General features: G+C 38.1%; 3 protein-coding genes across 3 annotated transcripts; 1 reads left to right on the top strand and 2 right to left on the bottom strand.

Moving 5' to 3' along the window:
* Positions 1–11539: 11539 nt before the first annotated feature.
* LOC146651581 (uncharacterized) lies at positions 11540–14917 on the bottom strand. Its single transcript, XM_085384524.1, has 2 exons — positions 14164–14917; positions 11540–12999 (listed from the first exon to the last, which is right to left on the bottom strand). The coding sequence occupies exons 1-2, from the start codon at positions 14915–14917 to the stop codon at positions 11540–11542; spliced, it is 2214 nt and encodes a 737-aa protein (XP_085240650.1).
* Positions 14918–15939: 1022 nt separating this feature from the next.
* Positions 15940–19722, top strand: LOC146651580 (uncharacterized). The gene is made up of 7 exons (XM_085384947.1): positions 15940–16589; positions 16772–17448; positions 17939–17984; positions 18342–18433; positions 18524–18634; positions 18752–19025; positions 19348–19722. Exons 1-7 carry the CDS (start codon positions 16575–16577, stop codon positions 19552–19554), a joined length of 1422 nt encoding a protein of 473 aa, XP_085241073.1. The 5' UTR covers positions 15940–16574; the 3' UTR covers positions 19555–19722.
* A 36-nt stretch (positions 19723–19758) lies between these two features.
* LOC146651579 (G2/M phase-specific E3 ubiquitin-protein ligase-like) lies at positions 19759–23870 on the bottom strand. The gene is made up of 15 exons (XM_085384946.1): positions 23722–23870; positions 23416–23555; positions 22982–23207; positions 22794–22869; positions 22393–22671; positions 22275–22310; positions 22095–22168; positions 21913–21990; positions 21439–21644; positions 21258–21357; positions 20998–21160; positions 20789–20895; positions 20549–20693; positions 20285–20411; positions 19759–20102 (listed from the first exon to the last, which is right to left on the bottom strand). Exons 5-15 carry the CDS (start codon positions 22501–22503, stop codon positions 19798–19800), a joined length of 1452 nt encoding a protein of 483 aa, XP_085241072.1. The 5' UTR covers positions 22504–22671; positions 22794–22869; positions 22982–23207; positions 23416–23555; positions 23722–23870; the 3' UTR covers positions 19759–19797.
* Positions 23871–24198: the final 328 nt, after the last annotated feature.

Here is a 24198-nt window from a genome sequence, read left to right as displayed (position 1 = left end):
TGGTAGCTGTACAAATTTTCAAGATCCTGTTAATTTTGCTTAACTGTGTGGCACATTAAAATATTTAAAAATGTTTACAAATAAAAATGTTTGAGTCTTACAACCAGCCTGCCTTGTGCTCTTCAAAAGGAGGCAAATACAACTTTTATTGACAGCTTTCTTTCCTCCCCTGCTGTCATCATATTCCATCGTAGCGTATTTTGCATTTTTTAGAGATGGTGGAAAAAATTCAGTGCGTGTGTTAAGTAAATATAACATTTATATTGGAGAAGTCTCTTTTTATTTAAAAAAAAGAAGGAAAAGTCCTTATGTTTTGTGGGCTTATTCATGTGATTTGTCTCAGACTGGTTTAAAACAAACCAGGACAAGAAAGGTTTGGACCAACCCAAGAAATTCAACATTATGCACTCCACACTGTATATAAATGCCACTTGTTTTGCACATATTCAACTCTGTCTATTTTATATATTTTATTATTATTATTATTATTTTATTTTATTTTTTTACTATTTAATTTGTAAAAATGTGTATACACACACACACACACACACACACACACACACACACACACGTAGGAAAATATTTAGTATACACATCCAGAAATGCATACACTATTATATATTGTACATATATTTATTAGTTTCAGGTTGGCCATTCTTGTATTTTGCTCGTTTGTGTTGTTGTGTTTGCACATCTCTGTTGCTTGTGGGGCTCGCACACAAGAATTTCACTCGCATGTGCTGTGCCAGTGTGCCTGCACATGTGATGTGACAATAAAAAGTGATTTGATTTGATTTGAAGATTTACCAGTATAGATGTAACTGTAGCCACTGTGTTCTAATCCACAGGCTTAAAATACTGCAGGTCTATCAGATGCGGCTGGTACTGCAGGGATACCATAAGGTGTTTTTCAGCATCAGTGCCTTTAGGCTGCAACTACGGCAATACTGAGTGTATTGGTCCTCTTTTAAAGAGCGAGTTTGGAGGGAGAAATAAGTTTGACAGCCATGGTTTGCGTCTTATTTATGAGATTTATGTCTTTTTGCACTGATTTATTATTTCCATTGACATTCAACCATAATAAACGTAGATGTTAGCAAGATTTAGGCAACTAGAAGAACATGTAGTAGTAAAACAATACGATCAGAGTTAATATTTATGGCAGGGGTGGGGAACTCCAGGCCTCCAGGGCTGGTGTCCTGAAGGTATTAGATATCAGCCTGGGTCAACACACCTGAATCAAATGATTATGTCATTACCAGGAGGAGGAGGTCATTTAGCCATTTGAATCAGCTGTGTTGGATCATGGACACATCAAAAACCTGCAGGACACTGACCCTTAAGGCCTGGAATTCCCCCAACCCTGATTTACCGGATTGACCCTTCATGCCAAAATACTGCTTTTATCCAGTCTTCTCAACTGTGATTTTAAAGTGTCCAAATGTTAAAACTTGGAGATTACACCAATCCCACTATTGCCTAATGACTACATAATGTTTATCAAGTTCATAAAAGGTTATCTGGGGGCTTTTATACACTGACCCAGTTTAAAGGTGAAGTAAATGTCTCAGGAATTCCTTCACATTTTGAAGGCAGTTGATTGATATAAAACATTTCTTCTGTGGTTGACAATTAGCAAAGAGGAAAATTCACTCAGCAGCACACGCAAGTTCTTCAGATGGCGACTGATATACGTTTTTGAAGATTATGTGCTTAGTATAAGAGGGAAAACTTTAAAATATTTGCATCAATATAGAAAATAAAATTTGCACCTCAGTTGCCAGTGGGCAAAGGATCTATACTACGCTAAATTTTATGACTTTAAATCAGGGGTCCCAACTCCAGGCCCCAAGGGCTGGGGTCATGCAGTTTTTAGATGTGTCCATGATCCAACACAGCTAATTCAAATGGCTAAATTACCTCCTTAACATGTCTTGCAGTTCTCCAGAGGCCTGGTAATGAACTAATCATTTGATTCAGGAGTATAGACCCCGGGTTAGATCTAAATCCTGCAGGACACCGGCCCTCGAGGCCTGGAGTTGTGGACCCCTGCCTTAAATCTTTGGCTGATGCAATCCTGAAAGAAACTGCAGCTGAAAATGCACCTAGGATGAGACAGACAATGGAAACAATCACCTTTCAACAGTAGTTACTTATAGATCTAGAGCCATTGGCACAACTTCATAGTTATAATTAAAGTAGAATTAGATGGTGTGAAAGACTTCATTTTCTACAGATTAATAAACACACTGTATGAATTCATTTGGATTCGTTTTAATCAAACTCTATTTAAAGCACCAAATCTCAACAACTGTCACTGCAACTGCTTGTGAATTATTGAATGAAAGCAGTGACGCGCTGCTTTAATATTGTGGGGGGTTTTTTGTTGTATTGTTACAGTTTTTATTGTTGGGTTAGTTCTTAGATTTATTGTAAAAGATACACTCAAGTTATGTGAATGAGGAGGACCATGTTTATTGTTGTAAAAGATTTGTAAAATCTAAAATTAGCTCGTCATGGTCCTGGATCTTGGCCTCTGTTTTGATTTGTTTTGGGACTTATGATTTGTTTTTTTGGATTTAAGAAGTATTTATGTTCTAGCTCTGTATTTGTCTTGAGTTTGGCATCTCATAGACACTCACAGCTTTGTTATTTTTATTTCTTGGTTACTTGGTTGATAATGTATCCTGTCCAGTCTGTCCCCGTCTCGTCTCCATGTCCTGTCAGCAATGCATCTGTGTTTGGTTACCTATAGTGTCCCCAGTCGTCTGTCCGGTCTGTCTGTGTTCTGTCTCTGTAGCTTCCTGGTTTCCCTGTCTTGTAGAGTTCATTCTCCTTTAGTCTGGTCTCTGCGTTTACCCTTTCCCGTTATCATCACTCTGTGTTTTATCCTTTACCTTCCCAGTCAGTCATGTCTCAATGTCTGTTTATCGCCGGTCCCTAGGTCATGTTCACAAGTCTTAGTATTGGTTTCAGTGTGTGTGTATGTGTTACTTTTTTATACTTTTGTGTTTGAGTTCAGTTTGTGTTATGTGTTGAATCTTCCAAGGCCATAAAGTCTGCTCTTAATCACTGACAAGAAAACACACTCACTGGCATCTTGGAACTCATTCTTGACTTACACTGGAGTAACTGTTTTTTTTTTTTGTTTTTTTTTCACCCTGCAAATGGGTTTGATCAGCTTTTTGTTTGTTTGTTTGTTTACTTTTCCTTTCAGCATACCAACTATCTCTGATATCTTTCTGACTGTTGTTGAGGTGTAAAAGAGGTACAATGCGCAACTATTGGCATCTCAATTTCATTCTAAATGGCTATTTGCAAACTAGACCAAAACAAATAATAGATCCCAACCTACTGCTTCTTCAACCTGCAGCGAGTCTCTGATGATATTTTGATGCAAACTGACACAGGATATTGTTCTGTTGTTTTAATGTTGGATCTAACCTCAGCCTTTGACACAGTTGATCACCACATCTTGCTTGACAGGCTGAGATAATAGGTGTATATCTGCCTTATAGTAGTTTACTTCATATCATTCAGATTTTTCACTTATAGAACTGTATGCCCATAGCAGGTGAAAAAGGTCATGTGAATAAGGCCTGCTGGTTGGGCTACATACAAGACAGAAAACTAAAGGTGACAGAGCCTCCTCAATAGTAGCAGGACTCTCTGCCCTTTAGTTTGAGGTCAGCAGGCGCTGAGCTTTTTAAAAATCAACTAAAAACTCACAACTTATTTTTAATTAAATATTTCAATATGCTGATGTCTAATGTTTTTTGTTTTATTTTGTTCAGCACTTTGTGATCAATATCTTTAAATGTGCTATATAAATAAGGCTTTGACTTTACTTACTTTTCTACAGCTAAACAAAGCTGTCCATTAAATTATAAATTTGAGTGTTTTCTCCTCTACATACACCAATTACATCAGCATTAACCGCTATCAGCATCCAGTGATTTTTATAGTATTTGGGCACTTGGCCAAGGAAGAAAACAGAAGTCAATTGCAATTCTGCTGAACAACAGTGAGTGTAGAACCTGGGAGGTTTTTTTTTCTAGGCTATCTTTCACTCAGGGTTGCCACGGAACCACCCACACACATATACTGCAAGCTGTTTGTTTCAGCTGGAGGTGACGGACCTCTTAATCGATACACATCAGCGTTGAGCTGGGAACATAATATAGCTCGTGTGTAGACACGCGCAAACGTTGTGTATGATCATCCATAGATGCACACACTGACACACACACAAACAATCACATTTAGTACTTGCCAGCATAATTTTAGGCATTTTCTGAATAGCAGGTAGTTAAACGCGTCTTTTTCAAAATAAAATTAAGCCTTACATTTTGATGCTGGCCAAATAGCCAAACGCAAAGGCACCTCAAATGTCATTTTCAGAATCATTACAGTCAAATTATCTGCAGAAGTTGTTTTTCATTTCATGTATGCACGCTGTAAAAAGCCTTCTGTGTCAGTAACATGAGTAATCCTGAAAGCTTGATCATGCTCTTTGCTATAGTTTGAACTGAGAAAGTGCAGAATTGAAAAAAAAAATCTCAAATAAATAAATAAAAACAAGGTCCAAGTTGAAACTAATTCGTAATTATACGTTGGCTAAATTTATTGTCTCATTACTCTCTATCTCCTTAATGTGAGGCTTTGAAGCATAATCACAATTGAGATAATTTGATGGTGTGTAGGAACTTTGAAGTAGCTGTTTCTTTCACATTTTCTATCAAGCACAAATGCAGGAAAAATACAGCACAATTAAGACACATGTTGGTATTCTCAAACATATTTTCTGTATAAAATGGCTAAAGAAGGTTCTACTGAAGTGTGGACAATCTTCTGAAAGACAGAGATCCCTGGTCAGTACAAACCTCTGAACTCTGATAACAACTGCCAAAATCTATAGAGGTGGAAAAGATTAAACAACAGTGAAACTACCTGGGGATGATGAGTAGATGCTCCTTTTAAAGTCTATATTGATCCCACAGGTCCAGTTCTGATATTGAGGGACAGTGCTAAACAGGTCATTATTACTTTACCACATATACTTTACCACAACAGGGACCACTGTGTTGCTGAAAGCCTCCTGGATGCATAGGATGACTATAAGTAAATGGACCTGGGGCCAGATGCATAAAACATTATGGGCAAAGTCAGAAATGCATTTTCCCCTTTTAAAAGGGTGTGGATATTATATGCATTCTTCTTCTTTTACAGATCATGAAATTTGTACAAATGTGCATGTATGTTCCCGTTTTCCAAAACTCTCCTAGATCAGTGTCATCATGTTTTAAATGTTATTTTTTTCAATTTAGTTTGAATTGTAAACAATTTCATTTATATTTGATTATTAGTCTTTTGTTTTAGTCACGTTATAATGGAATATTTGTCAGATGCAAAACGCGATCGGTTCAGAATACAGGGTCTCAGAATTATGTTAACATAATCACAAAAAACTCTTAACAATTGTTAATGCTTCTTAACAAAACAAATTAGCAAAATCTATCTAAATACATAGTATATTATGTAAATATATTTATGTAACATACATTTTGTTGTATGTAACTCATGGTTAAGTCAACAACAATACTTAGCCTGTGAGCAGAAATCAAAAGTCAGACTAGTTAATGCTTTTCCAATCCTTTGTTTAATTTTGATGATTATGTTATTTTTCTTAGCTGACATCTGCTTTAAGGTTTGACATGTTGTGCATTCATACATGCTCGTTTGCATACTTTGTTTGTAATGACTGATTATTTGAGTTAATTTGCTTTCCTATCAGCTCAAAACAGTCTGACCTCCTAAGACCCGAACTCTTCCATGGCATGCATTTTTAATTTCTCTTTGATATTTGGGCTGATTGGGACCTGATGAATGTAAAAACAAAGAATTACCAGATTTTTTTTTTTTTTACCTAATTTTTGTTTCTAAGAAAAATGAGAGCCACATATGAGGATATTCATTTAAAATTTTGATAGAACAGTAGCAGTGTAATGTCCTCGTAAGTGGATATCAGGCCCTTGTAGAGCAAAATTGAGTATTTTGGTCTAAATAACCCAAAATGTGATGTCCACATATTTGGACGCCAGGACCTAGGAGGTTAAAGCATTCTCTGCAAACCTTATATATGATAATGCAGGAAAACTTTCAGCAGATGAGCAGTTTCTGAAATACTCAGAACAGCCTGTTACGCCCCTCAATGACACTTATTCTCTTCGAAATGGCAGTGGAAGACTCTTCAGGTGTTGCCTGGGCTAAATTGCTAATTGACCACAATTGATGAGGTGTGGATAAAGGCAGTGTTGGGCTTTCTGCATGCCCAACACTGAATGTTGATTCTGGTACTAATTACTTTTAGCTAACTTATTCTGTAATTTAAAATAAAACCTAAAAACCTATTCTATCATTTTCTGGTCTCTTGAGACGGGTTGTGACATAAATGGGGGCTCATCCGAGATATTTTGGACTCATCAGAGTCTTTTTAGTGTGTGGGTCATGGTTAAGGTGTTCACTGTGGTTGAGCAAACTCTCTTTAGTAAGTGTGTTTCAGCCGGGTGACTGTGCTGACCTTCCATTGAACCTCTTGTGTTTTTTTTGTTTTGTTTTGTTTTGCATTGTTGTTTTAGTTTGTCTTTGGTGGTTATCCTGAGTGGGGGTCAGCAACAAGCCCATGTGGTGCCATTGACCATGTCAGTTCAGTCACTAAGATAACCCTTCTTACTTATTCTGATGCTCAGTTTAAACTTCAGGAGGTTGTCTTCACACTGTCTACATGCTTAAATGCATTGATTTGCTGCTATGTGATGTGCTGATGAGACATCTATATTAATAATACATTGATTGGGTGTACCTAATAAAGTGTCTGTTGAGTGTAATTACAGCAAAAAAGGTGGTAAAACATCAGGCATGCATAGATGAAAGTCTCAATTTTGATTTTTTTTTTTGTTTGTTTTGTTAGTTTATGCTTGCTCACATCACTGCAGTGCTGTCAGTCAAAGAAATGTCAACAAGCCCTAAAGAAACACTTCCAGGGAAACTTGGCAATGGTGTAACTGGGCATGTTTCTCTGTGTGTTAACTTTGTTGCTTGTAGTGTGACAGTAGCAGCAGTCAGAACATCAGAGAAAAATATAAAAAATGTTGCTAGTAATTCCAATTCCAATAAATAATATAGAGATAAAATGAAACAGGATTACCAGGGGAAAAAGTACCACATGTGTCATTGCACTCCAATTAGAGGTGTGAATGCAAGCAGAAAAAAAGGCTTGGAGGATAGATATATTTTTGGGTTTAAAAGCAGATTCCATTGCTGCTCATACTCACTCCAAAATTTCAGTAATTTAACAAGGTAGTGTTTCGTAAACATTTCAGTATATGGATGAAAACAATATCTAATAATTCACTTTTGTGTGGGTTCTCATTGAAGAACACCAGTCCTTCTGCACCGCACCTGCAAGACAGCAATCCATAACAGCAGCCCTGAAGTAGCCATCAGTCGAGTCGTGTCACCCGCTGATAGTTTGCAACCCCAAGTGCAGTTGAGCTCAGGCTCCTTTCATTTCAACAACAAAACTAAAACGGAGACTGACTGGAAGTTTGAACTGTCAGAAAGTGGTCGCTTTAAAACTTTGTCACTATAGAGACTGGGAGTAAGAGTATAAGGGGCCCCTGGACAGGCTAGATCATTGTGCTAAAAAGGAATCTTCTTTAGCTCTGTCTCTGTCACTCTTTTGCTTGATCACTTGTTTAGCTGTCATGATGGGTGCTGAAAAGCAAAGTGACACATTCATACATCTGTAAGTAGAACGCAGAGTTCAGAATGCTGAACAAACTGAGACACAAACAAAGAGACGATGGGATGGGTTAGAGAAAACATGCAAACTTTTCTTTGCTGGTTTTCTAATTGTGTTTCTGTGCGTCAAATAAGAGGAAAACTAAATTAATTTCAGTCTCAGTGCCACTGGTATAAACCTGCACCTCACGAGTGCAAACTTGTTATGGTCGTTTTGAGTTTTTGTAGGTTGATTATTTTGGGTATTCTGGGTGTTAGTTTACAAACTTTACTACAACCTTCACAAAGTCAGTTTCTCACAGTTACTTCCTGTTTTATTTTGACAGTCTCTCGTCTCAAGTTTTGTATTTACTTCTACTTCCCTTGTCTTGTCATCTGTGATTAGTCCCAGCTGTGCTTCCACCTGTTCCCTCTCGTTGTGTGTATTTATTGTCCGGGGGGTGATTAAGTTAGGACACCTTATTTTTCTTGAGTGAGCAATACTAAATGTTTATCAGCTGACAAACATTTCAATTTGTAGTTTGTGTTATTTATTAACATTTTTTCATAATATCACATTCCAATTTTATATTTATTTGTTAAACAAGTTTTAGAATTATTTATTCTGAAACTAGATTTAAGCTCAGTTTCTTCTTATGATCTTTCAAGAAATACAGCCCAAACTGTTGTTTGTATTTACTTGCACAATATGTTTTATAGAATTTACTGAACTCAACACCAAGTACTGCTGTAATTCCTTTGAGGACAACAGCATAGTGTAGTCATATCTCAAGTCTAATAACAGATAATGGAAAATATCTGTGAGAAAACAGTTATGCAAAGCACAAATCAAATGAGAAGTAAAACAGGTTGGTCTAAAGTAGGATTAAACTTCAGCATGATCAATATAAATGAAAATGAAGATTACTAATATATTGGGAAACCAAAATACTTACCACTCTGACATCTTTCTGTCCAACAGTTGCTTTTCTAGAGTTGCAAGAGTTTGGTGTAATGTGGTGAGTGCTGGTCCAGAACCTCAAAGAAATCTCTTTCAACAGTCTAATGACAAATGTATCAACTCAGAAAATATCTGATATTAAAAGTAAAAAGTAAGCAGAGGGAGAAAAGCCACCAAATTATTTAGAAGCTGATTTGATTCTTAATGGCTGTGGAATGATTATAGCTTACAAAATGTACAAAAACACTCCTACTACCACTACTTCTTACTGTGTGGTAAAAGAAGTTTATTTATTTTTTTTAAATTGCCACAGATGTTCAAAACAAGCCACGATGCTTAACCAGCAGGGATTAAGAATACATCTATTTTCTTACTGTGTATAGAATGTATAAAGCAATAAACAACCTACTTCCTGAGAATATTCTAAAATAGTTTTTTTTAAGGGAACTGGGAAACAATTTGAGGGGGGAATTAAATGTAAAACATCCCTGTATCCCTGCAACACTAAAGTTTTTGCATCTCTGTGTGTGGAGTAAAGTTGTGGAATAGACTAAGTGAAGAACTAAAGCATTGTCCCAGCATGACTCAGTTTAAAAAGTGGTTGAAAAATATGTTTTTTGCAAAATACAGGGAGGAGGTAGGGCTTTGATTGGGTATTCTCACCCACTATTTTCACAATAGGGATGCATGTGTGTGTGTGTGTGTGTGTGTGTGTGTGTGTGTGTAGGTGTGTGTGTGTGTGCACAAGTATGTTATACATCTGTAAATGTGTATATTTTTTTAGATGCGTTACTACGGTTTTTAAAAAAAATACAAAAACAAATACAAATTGTAATGAAGAATTTATAAGAATTTAATATTGGACAGGCCATAAACAGGAAGGAAAAAGTGTAGATTATTAGTTACTAAATGGTGAAAAGGGGGTGGGATTAATTAAGCTATGCTTCTCCCTACTTCTTTTTGAACATGTAAGTTATTTCCAATTATTATTATTGTTTTGTTTTCCTTTTGTTTTGCTTTGTTTGATGGTCTATTTTTTCTCTTTTGTTGTTGTTATACCATTTTAACATGTTCAAAATAAAGATTCAGTACAATACATTACAATACAAAAAGTCACCTGTTTGTTAATTAATGTGCTTTGTTGATTTTGCCACCTTGTGTGGATTGAAAAGAAGCCTGCACTATGGTTTTAATAAAAATTATGAGGGCATTTGTATGACCTAAGATAAGATGTAGTCTCTCAATCTAGTTCTTTGTTTCTGTCTAAAAACAAAAAAAGGTACAAAAAAATCAACAAGCAAAAAGGAAATCCAAACTCGATTAACTAATTAATGCTTTTAATTTTACTTATATGCACAGCTGGGTGACTTACTTGTATGTTTTTATATACAAAAGTCCAACAGTGACATAAACTGTCAGATAAATTCAAATCAAATTCAAATTTTATTTGTCACGTACACAGTCATACACAGTACGATATGTAGTGAAATGCTTGGACAACTGCTCGTGACCTAAAGAAAACAAAAAAAGGAAAAGGCTATGAATAAGATAGGAAATAAATATGAAAAATTAAAAAGGGTAAATTTAACTAGGAAGGAATAAAATATAAATTAAGGTTAAAAATGAAATAACTGTACAACACAAATTAGAAACACAAATTAGAATGAAGGGTAAATTTAACTGGGAAAGAATAAGATAAAATATATAAATTAAAGTTGAAAATAAAATAACTGTACAACAAAATACACAATATAGAACTATATAAGAATGTATGAAGAAATATAAATAAATATATACACAATAACAGCAGCTGTACAAGTATTAACTGGAAATGAAGAATATAATGTCCAGTGTTGTGCAATTCACATGTCTTGTGCAGTGCAAATATGCTTAAAGTGATTTAAGTGATGAAGAATGTCCAGTGTGTGTGTAAGAACTGTATGTGTGGGTCAGTACTGTGTGGTGGTGTGATTGAGAGACCGTATCGCCTGCGGGAAGAAGCTCCTCCTCAGTCTCTCTGTGTTGGTCTTCAGGGAGCGGAATCGCTTTCCTGACCTCAACAGAGAGAACAGTCTGTTGTTGGGATGGCTGAGGTCCTTCATGATCTTCCTGGCCCTGGTCCAGCACCGCCTGCTGTAGATTGAGTGCAGGTCAGGGAGCTCGGAGCGGATGTTTCGCTCAGCTGACCGCACAACCCTCTGTAGAGCTCGTCTGTCCTGCATGGTGCTGTTCCCGAACCAGGTTAAGATGTTTCCCGTCAGGATGCTCTCTATGGTGCACGAGTAAAAGTTCCTGAGCACCTTGGAGGGCAGTTGGAAGTCTCTCAAGCGTCTGAGGTGGTAGAGACGCTGTCGGGCCTTTTTCACCATGGTGTTGATGTGACAGGACCATGACAGGTCCTGCGTGATGTGAACTCCGAGGTATTTGAAGCTGTCCACTCTCTCCACTGGGCACTCGTTGATGACAGGGGTCTGGTAGTTCCTCTCCTGCTTAGTGCTGAAGTCCACTATCAGCTCCTTTGTCTTACTGACGTTTAGAAGGAGGTTGTTCCTCTGGCACCAGTTCTCCAGATTCCTAATCTCCTTCAGGTAGGCCGTCTCGTTGTTATAGTAAGTAAGTAAAATTTATTTATATAGCACTTTTTAAGACAAAAACGCTGTTACAAAGTGCTTCACAAGAAGACATGTCAAACAAACAATATAGCAACATAAAGGTATATAAGCATATATAAAAGCATATCAAACAAGCAATAGTACAATATAAATATAAAATAAAACAACATATTACGCATTAACATTACCCAAATGCCTGTCTAAACAGATGAGTTTTAAGCTGTTTTTTAAAAGAGGCCACCGTGTCGATGGTGCGTAGTGAGGAGGGTAAACCGTTCCACAGTATTGGAGCCAGGGTTTGAAAAGCGTGATCCCCCTTTGTTTTCAGACGAGTCCGTGGAATAGATAGACGACCGCTATCAGTGGATCTAAGAGTCCGCTTTGGAGAATAGGGCTGGAGAAGCTCCGAGATATAGATGGGGGCCTCACCTTGTAGAGACATAAACGTAAAGGTGAGGATTTTAAACTTATATCTATACTCAACCGGAAGCCAATGCAGGGATTTTAGTATAGGAGTGATATGGGAAAATTTATTGCTGTGGGTTAAAAGCCTTGCTGCAGCATTTTGAACCGCTTGGAGCCGATTTAGTGAGGCCTTAGATACGCAGGAGAAAAGTGCATTACAATAGTCCATCCGGGAGGAAATAAAGGCGTGGACAAGCATCTCCAGTTCGGTTGTGGAGACAATAGTCCTGAGTTTGGCAATATTTCTTAAGTGAAAAAAGCAGGAGCGGGTCACGGATTTAATATGAACGTCAAAGGACAAAGATTGGTCGAAAATTATCCCAAGATTCCGAGCAGTGGCTTTTATCGACGATGAAAAAGCACCCAGATGTTGACTAATCTGGGGCTTGATATTCTCTGGGGCTAGGATTAAGCACTCGGTCTTGTCTGCGTTCAGCTGCAGGAAATTGTTTGTCATCCAAAGATTAATTTCCTTAAGACAGTCCATAAGAGTGGATAGCTTGTCTAATTCCCAAGATTTAAAAGAAATGTATAATTGGATGTCGTCCGCATATAAATGATAGGAAATATTTTTGAAACCGCTAATGATCCGGCCTAAGGGAAGAATATATAGTGAAAATAACAGGGGGCTTAAAACCGAACCTTGTGGAACTCCACATAGAAACTTAGCCACGTCTGATTGGAAGTTTCCCACTGAAACTAAAAGCGTCCTATCTTCCAGAAATGAGGTGAACCACTTTAGAACAGATCCTGATATCCCTACCGTGCAGTTTAAGCGATGGATTAAGATCTGATGGTCAACGGTATCAAAGGCTGAGCTAAGGTCCAGAAGAACCAGGACTGAGCAATCACCCCTGTCTGCAGCCATCAAGAGGTCATTTGTGACTTTCAGCAGAGCTGTTTCTGTAGAGTGTAACTTTCTGAAACCCGATTGAAATTTATCAAGAATGTTATGCTTCTCCAGCGCTTTCTTTACTTGTAGCCAAACAACTTTTTCTAGGATTTTAGAGATAAAAGGAAGTTTTGAGATGGGCCTGTAGCTTGACTGAAGTGTTGGATCCAGGTTAGGATTTTTCAGCAGAGGTTGAATAACCCCCTGTTTAAAGCACCTGGGGACAGAGCCAGATAGCAATGAATGGTTTATCAGTGTGACCACAGAGGGCCCGATGGTCTCAAAAACTTTACAAAATAAACGAGTAGGTAAGACATCAGCTAAACTCGTTGAAGGATTCAATTGAGTCAGTGTTTCCAATAAATCCTCTAAAGAAACTGGGAGGAAAGATTCCATAATTATGGGGTGTGGACGATCATGGTTGGTGGGGTTTCCTGAGGGAGTTATGTTATGTCTTAGGCAACTAATCTTATCTTGAAAAAATTTTAAAAATTCACTGCAGTCCTTATCTGAAGAGACGGGTGTACATGGCGTTGGGGGGGAGACAATGCTACTCACTGTATCAAAGACAACTTTCGGATTTCTTTTTCCTACTGCAAGTAGTTGAGAGAAGTAAGTGGCTCTTGAGTCTGACACCATGTCATTAAAGGTAGATAATAGTTCTTTTAAGTGGAGCTTGTGAACCTCGAGTTTTGTGATTTTCCACAGGCGCTCGGTTTTACGGCATATTCGCCTAAAGCTGCGGATAGCTTCTGTAAACCAGGGCGGGCATTTAACAGTACTGCCTTTCCTGATTTTAAGAGGAGCCACTTTATCTAGAATTTTTTGACATTGTGAATTGAAGGAGGCCATCTGCTGATCTATATCGTCTGTTTCAGATAAATTGTTATCAAACAATTCCATAAATTCTTCTACCGCTGAGTCGTTAATTAATCGTGAACGCTTCTCATAAACAGAGGGTAGAGTGTCATAAGTAAAAGAGAGATCAAATAAAAGGTATTTATGATCACTAATAAAAATGTCTCTGCAATGAACTGGGCCGATATCCAGACCCAGTGATAATATCAGGTCCAGGGTGTGGCCACCACTGTGTGTTGGCCCAGTCACATGTTGGACAAGGTTAAAAGAGTCTAAGAGAGTAAGAAAATCCGAAGCAGCGTGACATGAACTGTCATCAACATGAAGATTAAAATCCCCCAGCAGAAGAATTTTTTCCAGCTTAATGGTGGAGGATAGAAAATCCCCAAACTCCACTAAGAAACTCCTAGCTAGTCCTGGTGGCCTATAGATTAAAATCACATAGAAGGGATGAGTCCTATTGATCTTCATCATCTGGATTTCAAAGGAGTTAAAGGAGGGGGTCTTTACCAGCCGACAGAAAAAGGAGTTTCTAGAAATAACTGCCAACCCACCACCACGTCCTGAGAGACGCGGTGTGGTTAAGCACTTACAGTCTGCTGGACACAGTTCTTTAAAATGGACAAATTCCATATTCCGCTGCCAAGTTTCGGTTAGGAACATAAAGTCCAAATTATTCCTAATGAAAAGGTCGTTGAGAACAAATGCCTTATTTGAGATCGAGCGGCAATTTAATAGAGCCATGTTAATCGGCGGTGCTGGAGCATCACTGTTTACACCCTGAGGGGCTTGGTGCAGGTTCGCACTGCATACTCCTCGGGGTTTTTTACCGTTTAGTATAATCCGTGGGACAATAGGACGGTCACTCACATGGTCTGGGAAAACTGTTTTCAGACACGGCGTCCTGATGAAGCCCATGCGAGGAAACTGTGCATTAAGCTGGAGGTCCGCCTTAGCAAAAACATCCAATGTTGAGAGCTCCAAGCAGGACGTTAAATCAGCGGTACTCTTATATTTCCGTAATCTCACTTGGATGCCCGCTCTCCTTCCTCGTCTTCTCTGACGGTGATTTGTCCGGGAACGGCGGCTCCGGTTTTTCCCTGGCCCAGGCAAGCAAGGGACGTAATGGGCAACAGCTGATCGCCCGGAGGGTGGAGAGAAGCCTCGAAAATATTTCCAGGTTTCATCCATAGATTCCATAGTTGATTTAATCCGAAGTAGAGTGTGGCGATCGTAAACATAGGTAGCTGTAATCTTATCCACAGACAGCAGCAAAATGGGTAATGCAACATAAAACAGAAGAAGAACACAGAGTTTGACAGCGGCATTGCCGATCACAGGCACCATCTTGTCAAAATATCAGAGATCAGGCCCACCACGACGGTGTCGTCAGCAAACTTGGTGATGGTGGTGGAGCTGGTAGTGGCCACACAGTCATATGTGTACAAAGAGTACAGCAGGGGGTTCAGAACACACCCCTGGGGGGCTCCAGTGCTGAGAGTGGTGCTGAGAGTAATAATAATGAATAATGACATAATAATGAATAATAATGAAGTAAAATGTAAAATATAGCAAAGCAGCAATAGACAGAGGCATAAAAGGGAAGCCAAAAGCTCCAGTATTGCAGGCTATCTGTGAATTGTACTGTACTGTAACCTAGGGCGATCGTGGCTCAAGAGTTGGGAGTTTGCCTTGTAATCGGAAGGTTGCCGATTTTAGCCCCGGCTCGGACAGTCTCGGTCGTTGTGTCCTTGGGCAAGACACTTCACCTACCGCCTACTGGTGTTGGCCAGAGGGGCCGATGGCGTGATATGGCAGCCTCGCTTCTGTCAGTCTGCCCCAGGGCAGCTGTGGCTACAACTGTAGCTTGCCTCCACCAGTGTGTGAATGGGTGGATGACTGGGTGTGTAAAGCGCTTTGGGGTCACTAGTAAAAGCGCTATACAAATACAGGCCATTGACCATTTACTTAAGTAGAGTATAGATAAAATTTACTTAGCTGCATTCCACCACTGAAAAGCAAAATTTCCAGCTACTTAATTTAAACCAACTCAAATAAGTGTTGATCAGCTTTTTGAATGAAAATGACGGGTAACCTATTTAAACAGAGTGCTAATAACAGTTGATAGTAAAAACCAAGTTCAGTCTAGTTAATATTTTTAATTAAGCACAACATCAGGTTTTTACATTGCATATGAATGTATGTGCCGCTGCCATGACTGTGCACACACTGGGTCATGAAATGTATGTGAAATTTGATATTAATAAAACACTGAGCGTTGACAGGAAACACTATCTTCTCTATGAAATATGCTGCATTTGTACTCATTAGAACCCATCCCAGCAACAGGAGGGCTATCTACCGTACATTTATATGGCGTTATTTTTGTGCCACTATTCTGAGCGGACGTAAAAAAAAATTGAGCGCACGTAAAAAAAAATTGCAGGTGCAAGTGTTGCATTTTGAGGAGAAATTTATTTTGAGCTTACAAAAGCTGAATTTGAGTGAACAAAATTCATTGCTGCGTGCAAAAAACGTATTTCAGTGTTTGCGCTTATCCATATACACACACAATAGCACCCCCTCTCGCTCAGTTTTTTCATTTGCGCTTGCTCGCAATGTGTTGCTTGCGCTCACAACATTCTCTGCTTCGTACGCTCAACTCTCTGTACACCGTTATAAGTGTGCCACAAAACCAACCAATCACAGACTTGGTTTCAAAAATTCTGATTGGCTCTTACGGTCTCCAATCAGCTGGCTAGCTACTGCTTTCCGGAAACACTGTCCGAAATGTAGCTAAATCCAGCTAAAATCTCTTAAACCCCAATTTGCGGATAATATCTTTAATCATTTTATTTTAAAATATATTATTTTTTAAGACTATTGTTGGTGTAGTAGAATGTAGTTGCATCATACAACCATGCCAACTGACTAATTTTTCCAAATTATACTTGAGTAGCTCTCTTTTATGTCGTCGAATACTGAATAGCAGCGCGAAAAGAGCATGTCCCGGCCACATGTAAGTAATATAAAATCATTTTGTTAATTATTATTCGCTTGATAACTGACGTTAGCTAATTTGCAAACTATGCAAACTTGAAAAATGATGTACCTCATGTAGTTTGTTTTATGGGTTGTTTATTTTTGTCTGAGATACATCATTTCATTGTACTTGTCCATGTTCCTTGCTGCTTTTAACAGGACATACTGAGACAGCAAATGATGCATAGACTCCTCTCTAAACTGGAAGCTGCTTTAAACCAACAACCACTAAATCTGGATTATTTGGAGTTCTTGACTCGTCATGAGCTTGTTCTGTTTGAATCTTTCTCTCAGCAAATAGGCGGTCTGTCAGAGATTACAGAGGCTCTACAAAACGTTCATCATCTGGTTCAGTGTGAAATTAACATCAGCTCTGTGGCCATTATTGAACTGGAAACAGAAGTTGGTCTGGGACCTGGCCACCCCAAAATCGTACTAGAGAGAGAAAGACTCAAGAATTTGTTGGACATTCAGCTGCCAGTCAGCTGCATTGCTAAATGTCTTGGTGTTTCAAGAAGAACAATCTACAGGAGGATGCAAGAATTTGACTTGTCTGTGAGAGGAACATACAGCACGATGAATGACCAAGAGCTGGACAACATCATATCGGCTATCAAAAATCAGATGCCAAATGCTGGCTATCGAATGGTTCAAGGACATTTGGTTTCTATGGGTCTCCGTGTTCAGTGGTGGAGAATGATGGCCTCCATGTATCGAGTTGATGCTGTAGGGATCTTCAAACGGATCACAGAACTAGGCTGTGTTGTGCGAAGAAGCTACTCGGTGCGAGGCCCTCTCTCCCTGGTCCACATAGACACAAATCACAAGCTAATAAGGTAAAATACCCACTTATATAGCTCTAACACAAGTTGGGCAGAAAGATGCACGTTATACTTTAAATCTGCTTTAATCAACCTTATCTGATAGGTCTTTCAGTGTATTTATAATATTTTAAAAAGCACTTGATAGAGTAATATTAAGTAAAAGGAATACAGGATGTGTAACAAAACCAGCAATATTGTTAATTGTAAATTTTCTTGAGCAATTATTTACACTTTGTATATCGATATTTTCCATGATAACAAGCCTATCAACACATAATATGTTAAGTGCTCCAGAAAACTTAAAAAAAATCATGACAAGAGAACTAAAATATTTAGTCTCATTGAACTTATAAACATATAAAAATGTTGGTATTATTTTCAGCACACCTGACAAGTGTCCAGTTTAAGTCAGTGGCAAGTGTGCATACTGAAAAATTTATTTTCAATGTCTTACATGTTCTGCAAATCAAGCCTTAGTGAGATTGTTTTCCCTCTGAAACAGGTACAATGTTGTGATCTTTGGTGGAGTGGATGGCTACTCAAGGAAGGTAAAAGTGTAACTGTTATGTAGAATATTTGGTAGTTTTGAAATGAGAGCTTTATTAGGTTGTTTTTTTATGAACATCAATTATTCAGCAAGCCAACATAGTGGACGATTTGCAATTATTATTTTTTTAAATTTCTAATCAGTTCTTTACCAAAAAAGGTTAAACTAAAAGGCCATTTTCATTTTTTGATAAGTACTACCAATATTGATGTATAGACTACTCAAGCTTTGAATTATGGTTATGAACATAGAACCGTACAATATTCCTTGAACACTTATTATGAAACTGCATTATTAACTGAAAAACTATACATGATCTGAAACCAGATCTTTAATTTTCCATTTGTTTTTACTGCAGGTCCTGTACTTGGATGCAGCAACTAACAACAGGGCAAAAACTGCATTCTCATTTTTCCTGAGATCAGCCCAGCTTCACGGCTTGCCATCAAGGTTTTATGCCCTGATTTAATTTATATGCTAGCAACAAGTATCATTAAAGAAAACTTTTAAAATTCCTTAAAAATGTATTTTTTATCATAGGGTTAGGGCAGATCAAGGAGTAGAAAACCTGGACATTGCACATTTCATGTTTGCCACAAGAGGAACAGGGAGAGCGAGTTTCATATCTGGAACGAGTGTCCACAATCAGAGGTTAGTCTTTTGATGTTTTTTATATTATTATTGACTGCATGGGTAGATTGTTGTAGCAGTTCTGATATTGATTTGAAGCATGAAATACCTGAAATCCAAATTCAAATGTATTTACAGAGTAGAACGACTTTGGCGTGATGTCTGGATTGCAGTCACTAGCAAGTACCATGATATTCTTCACTCACTCGAGGAGGATGGCCTGCTTGACATTTCAGATGTCATTCATCTTTTTGGTGTCCACTACATCTTTGTCCCTCGACTCCGAGCAGATCTTGTCACCTTTGTTGGAGGATGGAATAATCATCCCCTCAGGACAGAAGGTGGTCTCACTCCTGAACAGCTCTGGTGTATGGGACATCTACAAGAGCTGGACGAGGGCGAGAGACTTGAGGTACCAGCTCATAATCTGATTTTTTTTATTTTTTTTTATTTAAATGTTGAATTTCAAAATTTTAGTTAGCAGTTAACTCTGCTCTTCTGAAATTAACAAATTAAAACACTTGCAGCACATCTGGGAGATGCTTCTGGTGATTTTATACATTCTTGCTTATCAATTACCACTAATCTAAATTACAGTAAGAAGAACATGAAAACAAAGGCATTCTTTTTAAATTGTTGTATTTTAATGGAAAAAACGCTTACACAAAATAACATTCCTCCCAAAAGTACCTATTCTGGAATAATGACCATTATATATGTTTGTGGATTTGAAGGAGCTTCGGGATCCAGGCATTGACTGGGAGAGTGCTGTACTGCAAGAAGAATCTAACAGCACAGTTGTGGTTCCTGAAATTGAATGCCCACTGGATGAGGAAACCCTGGAGGGGCTTCAGAGAACTATTAATCCCTTGGAACATTCTGAGTCACACGGTCGTGACCTGTACATACAATTCTTGCTACAGGTGTCAAACCAACAGTGACACTTAACATGGACGTGAAAGTCAACGTTCTTTTAAGTTCTCAAATACTGGATTTCTTTGCTAAAACATTCAGATTACAAGTAGACAAGCAAACAAAGCACTTGCTTATTATCTATCAACGTAGGACCCTACACAAAGTTTTGAAGTCTTGTCATTTTCATGAAACGGCTACGAACATCTTAACAGCTAATGTTTACAAACATTTTTACTCATTTAGTTTCCAAATTACAAGACAACAATGTGTTAAACTCTGTGGAATCCACCACCATATTTAACTGCTGCACTCATTATGGTTTTAAACACTGTGTAAGTGTCCAGATGCTGCACTGGAAAAGTCACAGTACAAGTGCATGCACTCACAACTGGGTAACAAATGGAGTGATCTCCCAGCCGCTCCTTACATTCATGGTCAAACTTGCATGTTATTTTGAAATGTCTCTTTTCATCAGGAAGGATGGGAACATGGGACTGGCCGGTCATCCACTGGAGCACATGGTGGACAGCAAGAGACTCTGATTTTTCACCACCTGCACCGCCTGTGTTTCCATCTGTGATGTTTGAAAATGTTTTTGAAGTCTTTTCTAAATAAAAAGCAATCTGGATTACAATGTTTTAAATTAACAACTAAGAATACTTTCTAGTGCCCTGCATGTTAAAGCAAAAATATTTAACAGATGCATACGGTATATATACAATACTATAGGTATATACAGCTAATACTATATAGTACCTGATACTTCAATCTCCTGCAAGAAATCTTGCAAAAAATTTATGATCTTCCTCTCAGTTCTCTCCCTAGATGTCCCTTTTTCACTGAAATGTGGTTGGCAGCTCATCATAATGAAATCAGCGTCTGGCTGTAAATAAGGAAATAAAGTAGATTATATTATAGATATATTGTTCATTCAAAACTAATAAATAAATACAGGATAACTACAGTACAGATAAGTGGACTGTCTTTGGATCAGACTGAAGCTGCTATGTTAATACTTACTTTGAGGATTTTCCCAGGAACAAACAAACTGTGGCAAGCTTCAGGATTTACAGCCATCAGGTTCACAAGACCATACAGTTCCATGCCCTTTCGGAGCTGCTGTAGCATTGGAATCAGTCTTGTTGTAGAGTGTAAGACAATAGCACTTAAAAATAAAAATAAAAAAACAAAAAAACAAAATGAAAAACTAGTTGGGGAGGGGGGGGGGGTTAATGATCTCTCTGATTTTTTCTCCCTTACCGGATCATGCTTTCCTTACTATCCATCTTTATCTGGTTTGTGTATCCACAGCTGACAATTTCATCAGCCCACATCATCAGAGACTGTATGTCTGCTGCATCTTCAACCTGGAAATGTATAATGTGAAAGAGGAAATACAGAAGGTTAAAAGTGTTTAAAAACACCATACTCATAATATATCATGTGCCAGAGCTAAACCAGGTGCTCACTTTGCGGATGAGCAGGGAAGATTCCACATCTGCAACATCCTCCTTAGACAGACAGCTGAAATCAACCTCTCCTGAGCAGAGGAAATTGTAGCACCATTCTTTGAAAAAGGCAGGAGATGGGCCTCCTTGGGCGAGGCTGACTGCAATTATTTCACCAACAGTTCTGTGTAGACAAATGATTATAATTCATTTTCAGGTAACATTTACAAAAATATCGGATGCGTATTAAATGTAATACACAAAGCTCGTATGTAACCAACCTGAAGTTTTCATTATCAAGATCGGTCAGAGAATACTTGGGGTTTTTGCCCTTGTTCTCAAGTCCTTCAAAGAATCTGCTTTCAATACCTGAAATCATGTCTTTCATACAAAAAATATCCACATTTTTAAGTTATCCATTATTTATTGACACTAGGACAAAACAGGTAATAGGCAACTCACCACTCAAAAACTCTTTCCTAAGTGCTCCTGTATCCACGCCTGCCTCTCCAATGAAAACCACCCTAAGAACACTGGTGGGAGATGCAGCTTTTTTTCTCTGCCACTGGAGAATGCCTCTGTCTGGAAGGTCTTCTCTGTCCACACACAACTTAAATTCTGTTGTGGTGTCGACTTGTTGTTCAAGGCAACGCAATACATCTTCCACGCTTAACAAAAACAGGGTAGAAAACATCCTAAGCTCTCAAAGAAAAATAATCATCTTTAGATTAAAAGAGGCTACCACATTAAACGTGATTAGAAATTATTGCAGCATGTTCTGTGCAACAACCTTTAACAATAATTTAAAGTAGTGTGATCATAAAATGTTTTATATGAAATTAAACCCCAGGTATTGTGTAAAAGATCTTACACATAATTTTAACAAATGGTTCTGCATAATAGTGTGTATATGAATTATAATAGAGCAAAAAGTACCTGTCTGTTGTGCATACTGAAGTTTGAGCTGGTGTCCCTGTAGTTTGGTCATTTTCTTCAGGCACCATGCATTGAAAGCTGATGACAAAACAAAGTTAAAAAAAAAATAAAATAAAAATACATATGTTTGCGTGGACTGTTACTGATTAACATTTTTTCATAAACGGCTGAAAAAAGATTACCTATCCCCACACAGACTCGCATGGACTGTGATCTCATCTTCAGGAAAATCCTTAGTGCATATTGGACAAATAACCTACAATTCCAAAAATGGGTACATGTTAGGCATAGTGGGAAAAAGATCATTACCGATACAAAATTCATTGTAGTTACTATGGTTTTTAGTAATGTGCTAGGTTTACCTTGCATTTGCTTTTCACAATGCATAACTCCGATTCCTGCTGAATCAAAAAACAGTAATTGTGATACTATATTATTTAATCAAAATTGCTCATTTTGATTTCATCAAAATTGTCTCACCTCATCATCAGTCTCATCAGGAGAGAATTTTCCTTTGCACGTATTGATGTGTACTGCAAGCATCTGCAGAGGCATAACTTCATTACACTGGTAACATATCTTCTTTGGCATCTTTGAAAAGTGCTGTGAGTCGGGAGGTAGAGGAGATGTCTAATGTTTCCTGAAGAGGTACTATGTAAAAAGTGGATTTGCCACCTCCTGACACAGCTTTCAGTGTTTTGACAGAATATCCTTCTGTTTCAGGTGGAATTACAGTGAGCTTTCGTCGACCACTGCCACCTTTATTGACAGAAAAATAGCATAAACAATCAAGCAGCAAAAGTATCAACTACATAATCATAATGCAGTATGAGCACGCAAGAATGCCAAAAAAATACATAAAAACTGAATTAACAACAAACCTGTTGCCTTATGTAAGAGCCATCCTCCACAAAGATATTCCATTTTTGGAAAGGTTTCTTCCAGAAGTCTAGAAATCTTAGTTAAAAACACCGTTAAGCAGAATGGAACACTAAATGGACTGTGGCATATGATTCAGGCTAAATGCGTCTGCCAATGACTGATTTTAATACTGACTACACAAACTTACCTCTGCATGGTCACCATCTTCTGGAAGAGACACTGTTTGTCTCCCCATGCCAGCTTGTAGGAGTTCAAGCTCCTCAGCTGGCAAAGGTGTGTAGGATGTGTTTTTTGACAGCAAATAAAAACTGAGGCCTGTGGTCTTACTGCCTGCTTTAACAAGCTGCTTAGTAGATGTTAAACATCTCTTTTTACCACGGCTCAAGTGTGATTTGAAATATCCTGGAAATGATCTGTGGGATGAAAATGCATGAGTTTAAAAAATGCAGTGTTGCATAACATAAGGGTTATTGTTTAATAAAGTTATTAAATATGACATCAGTCCTTAATAGCACATTTTAATTTAAAAATCAATGTTGATAAATCCACAAACCAAATAACTTTAACAGAAAAGATTGCAAAAAGTTAAAATAAAAAAAAACACACAAAAAAAGCAAAAACCTTGTCATCTCTTGCTGGATAGTCAGATTTCTAGGCTCCGGCTGCCCACTCTCTGTTGGCCTCCCTGAAGGATTTGTGGATATGTTGTTAAGCAGCAAAGACACCAGATTTCTTACTGCTGACTCAACTGCACCATTACCCTAAAAAACATGATTAGGATACACTGCCTCAGTAAGACAACTACGCTGGTAATTACCCATAAGGCTAGCTTAAACTCTACAGCTGCATCTGTAACTACAATTTCACAGCATATTAAACAGAAAGGACAGCAAATTACTAAATTCACACAAAAAAAATTAAACTCACCTGATACTGTGGTGTAGTATTATTGGAGCCATTGTTTGATTCTGCCATCTCTTCTTTAGCTGCAGAGTAAATCAAAAATCCCTCTATCTGCAAGAAGCGAGGCTGAGTGGACAGTGTTTCCGGTGTCCGGACAGCAGTAGCTAGCGAGCTGATTGGAGACCGTAAGAGCCAATCAGAATTTTTGAAACCAAGTCTGTGATTGGTTGGTTTTGTGGCACACTTATAACGGTGTACAGAGAGTTGAGCGTACGAAGCAGAGAATGTTGTGAGCGCAAGCAACACATTGCGAGCAAGCGCAAATGAAAAAACTGAGCGAGAGGGGGTGCTATTGTGTGTGTATATGGATAAGCGCAAACACTGAAATACGTTTTTTGCACGCAGCAATGAATTTTGTTCACTCAAATTCAGCTTTTGTAAGCTCAAAATAAATTTCTCCTCAAAATGCAACACTTGCACCTGCAATTTTTTTTTACGTGC

Source organism: Rhamphochromis longiceps, linkage group LG16 (genome assembly GCF_057381845.1).
Source record: "Rhamphochromis longiceps isolate RC_006_pf linkage group LG16, R_longiceps_female_GT1.1, whole genome shotgun sequence".
Taxonomy (NCBI): domain Eukaryota; kingdom Metazoa; phylum Chordata; class Actinopteri; order Cichliformes; family Cichlidae; genus Rhamphochromis; species Rhamphochromis longiceps.
Note: the sequence above shows the minus strand (reverse complement) of the source record. Positions and strands in the feature narration are given on the sequence as shown.

Excerpts from the sequence above, each read along its gene's own strand:
- LOC146651581 (XM_085384524.1), bottom strand. The coding sequence starts at position 14,917 with ATGGTGCCTGTGATCGGCAATGCCGCTGTCAAACTCTGTGTTCTTCTT. Across the intron at positions 13,000-14,163 it reads AGAACTGTGTCCAGCAGACT|TTTTTGAGACCATCGGGCCC; the intron begins GTAAGTGCTTAA and ends TATTTTGTAAAG.
- LOC146651580 (XM_085384947.1), top strand. Across the intron at positions 17,985-18,341 it reads TGGATGGCTACTCAAGGAAG|GTCCTGTACTTGGATGCAGC; the intron begins GTAAAAGTGTAA and ends TTTTTACTGCAG. Across the intron at positions 18,635-18,751 it reads ACGAGTGTCCACAATCAGAG|AGTAGAACGACTTTGGCGTG; the intron begins GTTAGTCTTTTG and ends ATGTATTTACAG.
- LOC146651579 (XM_085384946.1), bottom strand. The coding sequence starts at position 22,503 with ATGCCAAAGAAGATATGTTACCAGTGTAATGAAGTTATGCCTCTGCAG. Across the intron at positions 22,169-22,274 it reads TTGTGAAAAGCAAATGCAAG|GTTATTTGTCCAATATGCAC; the intron begins GTAAACCTAGCA and ends TTGGAATTGTAG. Across the intron at positions 21,161-21,257 it reads CTTGATAATGAAAACTTCAG|AACTGTTGGTGAAATAATTG; the intron begins GTTGGTTACATA and ends TTGTCTACACAG.